Source organism: Rousettus aegyptiacus, unplaced genomic scaffold (genome assembly GCF_014176215.1).
Source record: "Rousettus aegyptiacus isolate mRouAeg1 unplaced genomic scaffold, mRouAeg1.p scaffold_m13_p_4, whole genome shotgun sequence".
Classification (NCBI taxonomy): domain Eukaryota; kingdom Metazoa; phylum Chordata; class Mammalia; order Chiroptera; family Pteropodidae; genus Rousettus; species Rousettus aegyptiacus.
Genome location: NW_023416307.1, coordinates 96,224,251 through 96,238,349, shown reverse-complemented (window position 1 = coordinate 96,238,349; position 14,099 = coordinate 96,224,251). Strand labels below are relative to the sequence as shown.

The window sequence follows — 14,099 nt, the reverse complement described above, 5'->3', positions numbered from 1 at the left end:
TAAAATCAGCAATGTGGAGAGGAAAGGTTACCTCTAATATGTAATTCCCTTACCATTAAAGATTTTGAGCATGACTTTAGGTTTATTGGCTACTTGTATTTGTTCTTTTTGAATTATCTATCCATGTACATTGCCTGTTTTATTTATTAAGTGGTTTAATCTTTCCTTGTCATTTTATGTAATTTGTGTGTTGAAGATGTCAACTCCGCATCTGTCTTTTTTTTTGAAAATATTTCCACAGCTGTTTTTTTTCTCGACTTTGTGAGAAATAGAAATATCACCTAGAAAATTTAAATCTCATGTAGTCAAATGTACCTATATTAATAGTTTTATGTTCTCCTACCTTAATAATGAAGTTCTTACCAATCTTACATTTTATCTACTTTTTTTCTCTTCTTACATTTACATTTCTAACTTACTTGGAATTCTACTTATACAAATGGAATCACACTTTTTTTTCTTTCAGATATCTGTGTAACTGTGTCATCACAGTTTATTAAGTACACTATTAATTCCTTGCCAAAATAAAATACTATACATTAAATTCCCGTAAGTAATGGGATCTATTTTTAGATTCTCACCTCTAGTGCATTGATCTAGCTATAGCTATCCGTTCCTATAGCACTACCTTATGTTTTAACTATGATGATTTAATGATATGCCCTATATCCAATCATAGCAAAGTAGTCACTTAATCTTTTTCATTGTATTTTCTTGCTATTATCAAATGTTTCTTTTCCTGTAAACATTAATTTTATTTCATTCAATGTTTCTAAAGTTAGAATCCAATTCAAATTATATTACATCTGTTTCTAATTTTTTTTAAATTTCTTTATTTTTTATGATGACATTAGTTAACGAAATCTGTTAAGTTTTAGATATACATTTTAAAAGTGAGGAATGTATATATTTACACTGTGTGTTCACCTTCCATAGGTAGATTTATTTCTGTTACCACATATTTGACCCCCTTTAACCTGTCTACCTTTCCCCCATACCTTACCATCTTGGTAACCATTAGTCTATAGTCCATGTCCATGAGTTTCTGTTTGTCCTGTTCATTTGTTGCTTTTAGGTTTATATGCCACATATAAGTGATATCATGTGATTTTCAACTTTTTCTGTCTGGTTTATTTCACTTAGCATAATTATCTTGAGGTCCATCCATGCTGTTGCAAATGGCAGTATTTCATCTCTTCTTATGGCTGAGTAATATTCCATTGTATATATGTACCACAGCTTCTTTAGCCAATCATCTGTAGTGGGACACTTTGGTTGCTTCCATGTCCTAGCCACTGTGATAATGCTGCTAAGAACATCGGTGTGAAAATATTTTTTCAGATATGGGTTTTCAAGTCTTCGGGGTAAATACCCAGTAGAGGGATTGCTGGATCATATGGTAGACCTATTCCTAGATTTATGAGGACCCTCCATACTGGTTTCCACAGTGGCTGTACCAATTTGCAGTCCCACCAGCAGTGTCTGAAGGTTCCTTTTTCTCCACAACCTCTCCAACATTTGTTATTACTTGTCCTGTTGATTATAGCTATTCTAACAGGTGTGAGATGATATCTCATTGCAGTTTTGATTTGCATTTCCCCAGTAGCTAGCAATATTGAGCATCTTTTCATATAACTGTTGGCCATGTATATGTCTTTTTGGGAGAAGAGTCAGTTCAGGTCTTCTACCCATTTTATGATTGGATCATTTGCATTGTTGTAGTTTTGACTTGTATAAATTCTTTCTATATTTTGGATATTAGCCCCTTATTGAAGACATTGCTTGCAAATATATTTTCTCATTCAGATGGGTGTCTCTTTACCTTGTTGATGATTTCTTTTGCTGAGTAGAAGCTTTATAGTTTGATGTAGTCTCATTCATTTATTTTTGCTTTAAGTTCCCTTGCCTTTGAGACCAAATTCATAAAATCTTCTCTAAGTCCAAGGTCTTTGAATTTAGTTCCTGTTTTCTTCTATGCATTTTATTATTTCTGGTCTTATGTTCAGGTCTGTAATTCAGTCTAGTTTCATTCTTTATCTTCTGGCTTTCCAGTTTTCCCAGAACCATTTATTAAAGAGGCTTTCTTTCTCCTCTGTATGTTTTTGGCTTTTTTTGTCAAAAATAATTTGCCCATATAAATATGAGTTTACCTCTGGGATCTTGATTCTGTTCCACTGGTCTGTGTGCCTATTTTTCTGTCAATACTATGTCATTTTGATTATTGTCACTTTGTAGTATAATTTGAAGTCAGCAGTGTGCCTCCAGCCTCGTTCTTTTTTTCTCAGGATAGCTTTGACAATTGGGTATCTTCTGTGCTTCTATACAAATCTGATGATGTTTTGTTCTATTTCTTTAAAAAATGCCACGGGGATTTTGATGAGGATTGCATTAAATCTGTATAACACTTATAAGGTCATTTTAACTTATGTTGATTCTTCCAATCCTAGAACATGGACTATCTTTCTATTTCTTTGCATCTTCTTTGATTTCTTTTAATAAGGTCTTGTAGTTTTCGATATACAGGTCCTTCACTTGTTTCGTTAAATGTATTCCTAGGTATTTTATTCTTTTTGTTGCAATTGCAAAAGGAATTACTTTTTTCACTTTTTTTTTTCCTGACACTTTGTTATTAGAGTATAGGAATGCTATGGATTTTTAACATTGATTTTCTATCAAGAAACTTTACTGTATTTGCTTATTTATTCTAGTAGTGTTCTTGCGGAATCTTTAAGGTTTTCTGTATAGAGAATCATGTCATCCACAAATAGTTACAGTTTGATTTCCTAATTGGATGCCTTTTATATCTTTCTCTTCCCTGATTGGACTCGCTAGGACCTCCAATGTTATTGAATAACAGTGGCCATAGTAGACAGTCTTGCCTTGTTCCTGATCTTAGAATGCAGGTTTCTAGTTCTTCACCTTTAAGTATAATGTTGGCTGAGGGTTTGTCATATATGGCCTTTATTATGTTCAGGCATTTTCCTTCTATACCAGTTATGTTAAGTGTTTTGCTCATAAATGCATGCTGTATTTTGTTGAAGGCTTTTTCTGCATCTATTGATAGGATCATATAATTCTTATTTTTTAATTTGTCTATGTGGTATATCACATTAATCGATTTGCATATATTGAACCATCCCTGTGCATTTGGGGTAAGCTCACTTGATCGTTGTGTATAATCTTTTTAATATGTTGTTGTATTCAGTTTGCTAGTATCTTATTTAGTTTTTTTGCATCTGTGTTCATAAGAGATATTAGTTGTAGTTTTCTTTTTTTATGTTATCTTTACAAGATTTTGGTATCAGAGTAATATTAGCTTTATAAAATGATTTGAGAAGTATTATCTTCTCTTTGATTTTTTTGGAAGAGTTTAAAAAGAATAAGTATTAGATCTTAATTGAATATTTGGTAGAATTCACTAGTGAAGCCATCTGACCCAAGACTTTTTACTTTTTGGTAGATTTTTGATGGTTGTTTTAATGTCCATAATGCTGATTGGTTTATTTAGGTTTTCCTGTTCTTCTTGATTCTGTCTAGAAAGATTGCATTTTTATAAGTCCTTACTTGTCCAGTTCTTCTAGGTTATTAAATTTGGTGTTACATGCATTTTCACAGTATTCTTGTGTGATCCTTTGTATTTCTGCAGTGTCTGTCATAATTTCCCCTTTCATCCCTGATTTTGCTTATTTGTGTCTTTTCACTTTTTTCTTTCACGAGTCTAGCCACAGGTTTGTCAATTTTATTAACCTTCACAAAGAATCAGGTCTTCATTGCATTTATGTTTTCTATTGCTTTTTTTTTTCAATTTTATTTATTTCTGCTCTGTTTTTGATTATTTCTTTCTTGCTGCTGATTTTAGGCTTCATTTGTTCTTCCGTTTCTAGTTTTTTAAGATGAAGCATTAGGTCGTTTATTTGTGCTCATTCTTGCTTTTGAAGGTAGGCCTGTAATGATATGAACTTTCCTCTTATGACCACTTTTGCCATGTCCCAGAAGTTTGATATGTTGTACTATCATTGTCGTTTGTTTCAATATATATCTTGATCTCTTTTATGTCTTCTTTGATCCAGTTATTCTTTAGTAGTATATTGCTTTATCTCTATGCATTCGTGATTCTTCCCACCTTTTTTTACAGTTGATCTCTAGTTTCAAAGCGCTATGATCAAAATATGGTTGGTGTGATTTCAACCCTCTTATATTTGTTGAAGCTGTCTCTCTGTTTCAGTATTTGGTCAATCCTTGAGAATGTTCCATGTACACTAGAGAAGAATGTATAAGCAGCTATTTTGGGATGGAAAGCTCTGTACGTGACAATTATGTCCAGTTGGTTTAATGTGTTATTTAAGGATGTTATTTCCTTATTGATTTTCTGTTTGGATGATCTGTCCATACCCAACAGTGGCGTATTCAGGTCCCCTACTACAATAGTGTTTTGGTCTGTTTCTCTCTTTCGTTCTGTTAGTAATTGCTTTATATATTTTGAGGTTTCCTAATTGGAAGCATAGATATTAATAAATGTTATGTCTTCTTGGTGCATGATTCCTTTATCATTATGAACTGTCCCTCAGTATCTTTATTTACCTTTTTTATTTTGAAGTCTATTTCATCAATATTAGTACCTCTACTCCTACTTTGCTCTGAATGTCATTTTTTTTGGAGTATCATTTTCTACCCTTTCCCTTTGAATCTATATTTGGTTTTGAAACTGAGATGTGTTTCCTGGAGCTAGCATATGGTTGGGTTGTGTTTTTTGATCCAATCTGTATTCTGTACCTTTTTATTGCTAAGTTCAGTCCATTTACACTTAGGGTGATTATTGAAATACGAGGTTTTCTTATAATTATTTTATCTTTCTCTTTCTGGTATTCAGTGTTTCCATTGCTTCCTTGTCTTGTCTCTCTATTATTTATTTATTTTGGTTGGGTTTTGTGTACTTTCCCTCTGGTCTTTCTATTTTTATGTTATATACTTCAGTTTTGAATTTTTGGTGTCTGAATATATAAAAAATATTTATATATCTGCAGTCACCCATTTTTTTCTTCATGTGCTTTATTTCTATTCCCCTTTGCAAATTTGGATATTTCAATCCTCCCCTTTTCAGTCACTGTTGTCACAATTTATCCCTAGGAGTACTGAACCTTCATTGCTATCTTGCTATCACAAATCTCTTCTTATTTTTAAGCTTATAATGCCCTGTTCTTAATAAGGGTTGCACTCCTCTGCTTCTATCTGCCTGTTAGGCGCCTTAATTATGTATTGTTTTTGTCATTTTGTTTTAGGTGAGCTGACCCCTTTCAGTATTTCCTATAGTGCTGTCCTCGTAGTAGAGAATTCCTTCAATTTTTCTATGCCTGGAAAGTTCTTTATTTCTCCTTCATATCTGAAGGACAGCTTAGCTGGATACATTATTCTAGGCTAGTAGTTTTTTTTACTTGATAAATTGATTCCACTCCTTTTTGGCTTGTAAGGTTTATGCTGAGAAGTCCAACAGTAATCTAATGGGTTTTCCTTTAAATGTTACCATTTTCTTCTCGCTGGCTGCCCTGAGAATTCAGTTTTTGTCATTGATTTTTGATAATTTTAATCCAATATATTTTGGTGAAGGCCTTTTTGGGTTGAGATAATTGTGTGTTCTGTTGACTTCTTGAATTCCAAGCTCCAGCTCATTCCTTAGATCTGGGAAATTCTCGTCAACTATTTGTCTGAAAATTCTTTCTAAATCCTGCTTCTTTTCCCCTTCTTTGAGAATTTTCATTATTCTTATGTTTCCTTTCCTGATATCAGCTAGTTCTTGAATTTCTCTTGCATTTTTTTAATCTTCAGTTTCTCTCTTCTTCCTTCTGATATATTTCTACATTTCTGTCTACGATATCACTGATCCCTTCCTCCATTTAGTCAACTGTATTTCTCAAGCTTGTTATTTCATTTTTAACTCTTGCAGTTTGTTCTTTATCTCTAGAAAATGTATTCTGTTCTTTTAAAGGGTTTCAATCTTCTTTCTAAAGAACTCATTCTGCTCTTCTAGTTGGTTTTTCAATTCCTGACATTGTTGATATGATTCATTTTGGAACTCACTGAACTTTTTCAGAGATACCATCCTGAATTCTCTGTCATTTAAGTTGCATATTACTATGTCTGAAAGATTATTTTCTGGAGATTTTTTTCTTTCTGAGATGCCTTGTCACCTTGGTTGTTCATAGCGTTTATTGGACTGGGCATTAATGTTCATAGCGTTTCTATACCTGGGCATTAATGTAAGTGTGTTCTGTTTTTTTTTTTTTTTTTTTTTTTCCCCCAGAAATATTTATTACATAAGGGTCTCTCTTTAACCTGTGGTAGCTCTTATACGTAGATCCCACACTATGATGGTATGCATTCTGGGTGTTTTTTGTTGAGTTTTAGATGTTGTTTCAAGGGGAGAGATATAGGGATGTCTCTCACTCCACCATGTCTCACATTTCCAGGCTTCTGGATTGAAAATTTGCCCCACACCTTGGCTCTGGCACTGGGCCCTTGCCATTCTTGGAAGCTGGAAATGCCCATTGACCTTGTAATTTTTTCTAATTAAAATAGTTATGATGCTAGACCTTTCTCATCTCAGATGTAGGACATCTTTTTATTCATTCCTACCAAATTTTGTAATCTTGAGAAAACTATATAGTTCTTTTTCATATACATCCTCTAACTTTTATGAATTCATTGCTAATTTATAGGCATTGTCACAATTAAGAAAGATTATTTATATTTCAGGTACTTCTTGTTAACTGTTGAGAAAAGCTATTCATTTTTATTCCCTTTTATGCAGTCATGTGACTGGATTCAAGTATTAAATTTAGAACTTTTTTGCTATATTTCTTGGTTTCCTAGGTATAAAATCACAGAGCAAATGAAATCGTTTTAGGTCTTATAATATTTATTAACCAATTAGCTCATTTTCTTTTCCAGCCAATTTCTACAGGAAAGCTGAATAATAATGCCAACTATGAGAATATCTACCAAGTTTATGATTTTAACTGAAATAGCAAAAGTTTCATAATTTAGAAATATATTGCCTGCTATTTTTCATAGTATTTTCTATTCCTATTTTTCCTAGAGCTGGTATCAGCAAAATTAACTTATTTGTAAGTGTGAAAGACAAGACAGAAAACATTTTAGACTTATATGACAACTACTCAACTCAGCCATTGTAGATAAAGAAGTCAAAACAATACATAAATACTGGGTGTAACTATGTCCTAATAAAACGGTTTATAAAAACAGCCTAATATAGCCCATTAGCCATTGTTTGCTGAACCTTAGCCTCGATTTTTATTAAGAATTGATCCCTAACTTTCTAAAAGTCTCAGTAAAATAATGGTAATGAGTACAGACTCTGGAGCAGAGAACCTGGATTTGAAATCCATCCTGACAACTTCTTATATGTGTGATATTAGACTGATTACTTAACCTCTCTTGACTTCAGTTTTTGTGTGTGTGTGTGAAAACTCTGTGTATTTGTAGTATGTATCTTATAAAGATATGAAGAAAAAATTACCTAATACTTGAAAAGAATTTATATGCCATGCATGCATATATTAGATGTTATATAAATGCTGATTAGCAAATAAATACAATACCTTTTTAGCATCTATGGATATACTCCTATGTTTTTAATTATATAATTCTCTAGCATTTTACAATTTCTTATAGTATATTCTTTTGATACTTATCTAGTTTCTGTGTGCTAATCTTCTATTTGGATTTTTTACACATATCTGTAATGACATGAGCCTATAGATCCTTTTGAATACCTTTATCATTTTTAGAAATATGTAAAATTTAAATATAATAGTAATATATAAGTTTATTTCTTCCAGAAGTTGAAATCATTTCATTGCATAAATTTTCTATTTTTAAAATATTATCTAGACAATAGATAAAAATTATCTAGTCCTGTTGACTTTTCAGCTGAAGATTATGTTCACATTTCTGAACATTCCTATAAAAAGTTATATATTCTGTTTCTCACATTAATTTTGTTGAATGTTTAGATTTCTTGCTATAAGAGTCAAAAAAGGGAAATGCTGTTATCTCTTAAGCCTAGTGATAGGATTATGGGAGCTGATAAGTTAACTTTGTAATTTTAATTTTATAAATTTTGTATATTTCAAAAAAAAAACTAAATTAAAAAATAAAATGTAAGGCTTTATTACTAGTTACAAATGCTTAGATGATAGCTATTAGCAGATAAAACAATAAAGTATCAGAAGAGAGAATTTGTATCCTTTTAGATTCCCACAATAATGTTATATAATTATATATATATATATATATATATATATATATATATATATATATATCCCTACAGCACAAGGATACAACAGGTATTTATTCTCATGCTATTTAACATTCCCACAATAATGTTATATAACACATATATGTTATATAACATATATGTTATATATATATATATATATATCCCTACAGCTCAGTAGGTTACAACAACAGGTATTTATTCTCATGCTATGGGTCCATCGATCAACTCTGTCTCAATGAATACACCTTGGCTCAGCGAGATGGCTCTGATTTAGGCTATAAGTTGGCCACAGGCCTGCTCTCGGTATGCTCATTTCGGAGCTATAGCAAGAGCAACTAACTGGATCATACTATTCTCATAGCTGATTGCTGGACACCAAGAGCACGCCAAACACTCAGCCATGTTTTAGTTGTCTGTTCACCTCACATCAACGTTCCATTGGTCAAACAAGTGACATGGCCAAGCCTAATTATCCATGTTCAGGGACATATACTGGGCCTACAGCAGGGAGGGTCAGTAAACGAATATTGATGAACAGTCGTCCATACTATCACAGTTTTCATATTAAGAGTTTACTTTGAATTTGTTAAGAACCATGCACACCCAAATAAGACGGGTAAACTGTTTTTAGTTTCCCCACATATATTTAGCTGCTCCCAACCTGAGCTAGGGCTTTAAAGAGTATTGCTAGCACATGCGCTACCTTGTGTACATTTGAAAAGGACACATCTCTTCCTGGGCTAATGCAGCTATACATGCACACACCATGGGGATGTGGCTACACTCAACCCCACATGCCCACCTGGTGAGGTACATTTGTCCTGCTATGATCTGTTCAATTTTTATGACTTGCCTTACACAGAATTCTAAAATCAGGAAAGTTTTAGTTTGGAGCTCTTTTTTTTCAAACACCTCCCTTCCTCTTTTGTTGTTCCCCCACCCTCCTGTTGTCCAGTCTTAGCCCAAATCTTGACCTGTGGCATCCCATCTAGCTACTTACTAGATACTTTCCTTCACTCAAAACTGCCAGTCTTCTTTCCCAGGCTCTTAGTACTTTATGTTTTCCTACTGACACTGGGTGGTAATGCTCTCCCCTGCCATTGCATTTAAACACTCAGCCTATGTAAATTTTTTTGTGCTTCTCTAAAGCAGATGTCACTTGGGGGTTTAGTTTACCACCTTCCTGCTGGCTTTTAGAAACTTCATCAAAGAAATATTTCATATTCGTATCTTTTCATACCAAAATTTTGTTTTAAAACAATTGAATTCATTTCTTATTGTCTGTCTTAATGTAAAATAGAAATGTTAAATATTTCAGTAAAACTACTTTCACATATGTTCTCTGTAGCAAAGAAATGTGGGTTTTTTTGCATATATCTATAAATAGATACAGGAATTTATACAAATGTGATGAGTGATATAATGTTTATAGCTATGTACTACACATAATTTTAAAGGTATATTTGTTTCATTTTATTCCAACTTTGGAAGTAGTTTTCTTATTAGTTTTCTAGAATTCTTTATGACTGTCATTTTTTTACCCCAATTTAGATTAAATCTATGGATGAAGAAAATGTGGTTGGCAAGATTTCCAAGCAGTGGGCTGGTTTTGCGAGAGAGACATTTACAGATGCCGATCACTTTGGGATACAGTTTCCCTTAGACCTCGATGTGAAAATGAAAGCTGTGATGCTTGCCGCGTGTCTCCTCATTGTAAGTCAATTCTTGTTAATCCTGGGTGTATAGATGGTTTCTCTAGTATCATTCTGAAATGATTCAGTAAATTGTACATTTTTAAATGACCTTTTTTAAGTGTATATGTTTTATTTAAAGGAGTCCCATTTAATCCTAGCTCTGAGATTCCATTTTCTTCTGAGACTCCAGATTCACAAGTGACTATTTTCTCTGGAACTTCTACTCATTTCACATGACAATAGAAGGACTTTGTGTCTGAAGTAGAGGGCATGGTCTTTGGAGGTTTTATTTAAAAATTGAAATAGCTACTTAGAAGAGTTCAAATATGGGCTTACATGGAATAGGCTCAGTGAAACACAGATTTCCTCCTGATTCACTATAAACTATATTCTCTGATACAGGAATGTAAGCTGCCGTAAGTGTACACATCCAAATAAGCCTTCAAATGGCTTGAGAGGAAACACATTGGCTAGAGCAGTGATTCTGAACTTATCATTCATTAAATCGCTTAGGGAGCTTTCAGAAACCCCAAGTACCAAACTATATTCCAGTTTAACTAAATAATAAGCTAAGGGTAGAAGTTGTATGACTCTCTAGGTGACTCAGTATGCAGTCAAAGTCTAAGACACCCTGGATAGAGCAGTGTTTCTTAGCTTTGATGTACTATAGAAACACATTGGTAGTTTTTCAAATTCCCTGTGTCAAGGGTACACCCAAATAGAAATTAAATCTCTGGAAATGGCACCAAGCTTTCAAGCTATTTAGATCTTTCCCAGATGATTCCAATGTGCAAATAAGGTTTTGAATCATTAACATGAATATCTTATAAACATAGATTTGGAGTTGCAAATAGAAAAAATTAAAAAGTGACAATGTACAGAAAAAAATATCTAGTTTCTTCAACAAAAATGTGTCATAAATATTAAAAAATAAAAATGAAATGAAAAAGGGAGAGGCATGAACCTAATACAGTTTGTAGACCATGTTTAAATAGAGGTTTGAATGATTAAAAAATTTTTCTAAGGCATTAGGGAAATTTGGACATTGGCTATTTGATGATATTAATGAATTATAATGGTGGGATTTTTTTGTTTTTGATTTTTAACTTTTATTCAATTGATTTATCTTTCACATCTTTTAAAATTTTATATTTAAATTACATTTGGCATATAATTTTATATTGGTTTCAAGTGTACAATGTATTGATTAGATATTTATATACTTTTTGAAGTGTTCACTACAATAAATACCAGTGTCCACCTGATACTATACATAGTTATTATAATATTATTGACTATATTGTCTATGCTGTACTTTACATCCCTATGACTATTTTTATAATTAACAATTTGTACTACTTAATTCCTTTCACGTTTATCACTACCTAACCTCCACTAAAAAACTAAGGCGGTTTTAAGCTGTGATGATGATATCATGGTTATGTAAAAGCAAAACAACTTCCATATCTTTTAGGGTCACTCACTGTAGTATTTCAGTACCAAATGGAATGATATTAGGACTTCGCTTTAAATAATGGGAGTGATTGCAGGAGGTAGGAAGGGCTGGAGTATTTGTTAAAACAAGATTAGTCATATTAATAATTATTGAATCTGAGTGAGGGGTGGGTTGTTTGGACCTATTATGCTATTCTATCTAATTTGAAATATACTTACTATTTTCTGTAATAAGTTTATAACATAACCAAAGTTCTTTGTAAAAACGGTTTTCCATAAGTGTTAATTTCAGATAAAAAGTAAAATCTAACCTTAATCTTGTAGGAACAGTTCAACGAAAGGTAGAGTAATGTGAAAGATATGGTGTATTCAGGAAAGAGAGAATAGTCTGGGGTAATTAGATAGTTTGAAAATGGGACTGGGATCGGTGGTGGATTTACTAGAAAACGACTGAGGGTTTCCTTAAAGGACCTTTAAAGATAAGGCACCTTTTGTAGAGAATTGTACTTTATTGAAAATTGTTTTGTTAAATATTGATTATAGGTATAAATAAAATAGTTACAAATCAAAATTTTAGAATGATAAATCCTGGCATCTATGTGAGAAATGAATTTGAGAGGTACAATTGCAATTGCTAGTGATTTGCTATAAGGATAAAATTATTTCTGTTGAAGGAATAAATGAAAATGACAGATGTGAGAGATATAAATTTCATAGAATTTGACTGACGTTATAGGAGTGGGAGTCTGTATAAATACTGATGAAATGAAACAAGCTGGAAAACATAGTGGACAAATTTGGAACACAAATTTTTCTAGCAGACTAGAAAAAGCAAAATATAGAGAAATTACCAGAAGATTAATTAAATTCATGCAGATATCAACAAATGAATAGAATTATAAGATTTAATTGCTAATAAAATGGAAAGCTAAAGGTAGAGCCTATATAGCTATAGATGTTTCCTAGATTTACTGATTACAGTTAAATTTTCTTGTTTAACAGATATATTACTGTTTTCATCAGAATGCTTAGCATTTCTTCATCAGAGAATTATCTCTGTTTTGCTGCTGAAAGCTCATTCTATACTTTTGTTTTTAATCTAGGATTTCATGTTTTTTGAAAACAATTCATGTACTCAAATAATACGTTCGTTCCTGAGAGCAAAATTCTGGTAGTGCATTAATGAAAGTCTCAAAATATGAAGTTTCTGTACTGACTTGGATTATCTAAAAGGAAAATTCGGTGTTTTTTTCCTTGAAAATAATTATACCATTAGTGAATTACTCTGGGATGCCTGTAGTCCAGGTATGTGATTTCACTTTCAAATTATATAGTTTATTGTCTATATAATTGTTTATAAATGTTTTTATGTATTTTCTTTAATGTTCATTGTATATTTCAGAGCAATGACATAGGACATTTTGCCTTTAGAAATGAAACTTATGCAAAACTACTTTGAATTACAGCTTGATTTATTTTCCATTTTTACAGAAAAATAGACTATTAAAATAATATACTTTATTAAATCTAAATTTACTTTTATGTCAACTAAACTTATTTTGCAAATACTGTATGTTCAAAAATGTTAAATATTAACATAATTTCAATTTTCTTTATAATTGTGTTCAAATAGTACTTAATATGCATATTATCTGGGAAAAGTAAAATTTGTATATTTAGGAATTCCAATCTCCTATAATCTAATTTGTTACTGTAAATAAGATTTTCATATTGACAAGACGATAAATTACCAATTTTTGTTGTTTTCAATGAACAAAGAAAGACATGATTCTGTTCCAAAGAAAGACACATTTTTAAAGACTCACTCTAAAACTGAAGTATTGTTATAATTTTTGAGGTAATTTTTAATATGGAATGATTATCTCCTATATTCTATCATTCATTGAATATGGTATTTATGAGATCACCTTAGGTATTAATAGACATACATATTCCTTCACAGAGTAAAAGCTTCTATAATAGTCTATATTATTTATACCAATAATCAAATAACTGAAATAAAAAGTGTTGCTATATTTCTTTGTATATTTTATTTTTTGAAAGGAACAATGAACAATTGATTAAGGTGGTGTTCAGAACTCTGCACATTTACCTTCTATTCCTTTTCAAATATTCTTCAAAAAGAGGAAAACATATGATACTATTTAGTAAAACATATGATACTAGAAACTAGGGTTTCTACCTGTCAGAAAGTTAAAGGAATTTTTGTAATCTATTTTGTGGGGAAGATTGAATTGAGAGAGGGGAAACCAACCCACAATTTACTTCATGCAAAGAAAAATTACGAAATAAGAGCCTGGGGGAGAGATCCCCTTTCATCTTCAGCAAAACTCCACATAGCCCACCATTGTTAATGGTAAATATTGGTGACAACAAAATCCAATCAAACCACTAGCTCCTAGTGTTGAGAACATTGAGATGGCAGGGGAGCTACAGGAAAAGTACTGTGTAGATAACCATTCATTACATGTCAGATTCCTATGATGAGAAGTAATCATGGCATTTATGTTCAGTTTATAGTTTGTGCAGACAGCATGCCAGGTAAAGTGAAGTAAGTACTTGCATAGCTGGATCCTAGTGGCATTAGTTATGCAGGTTAGAGAAGGGAAAGGCTTTCCGGGCTAGCTATTAGG

At 32.0% G+C, this 14,099-nt stretch overlaps 1 protein-coding gene across 1 annotated transcript in view; it reads left to right on the top strand.

Annotated features, from left to right (window-relative positions):
- LOC107521480 (phospholipid scramblase 1-like) overlaps positions 1-12,620 on the top strand; it is a 28,323-nt gene extending 15,703 nt beyond the window's left edge. The window contains exons 6-7 of the mRNA XM_036219668.1: positions 9,848-10,009; positions 12,549-12,620. Of these exons, the coding sequence (XP_036075561.1) occupies positions 9,848-10,009; positions 12,549-12,620 (234 nt within the window). The remainder of the gene's footprint in view (positions 1-9,847; positions 10,010-12,548) is intronic.
- Positions 12,621-14,099: the final 1,479 nt, after the last annotated feature.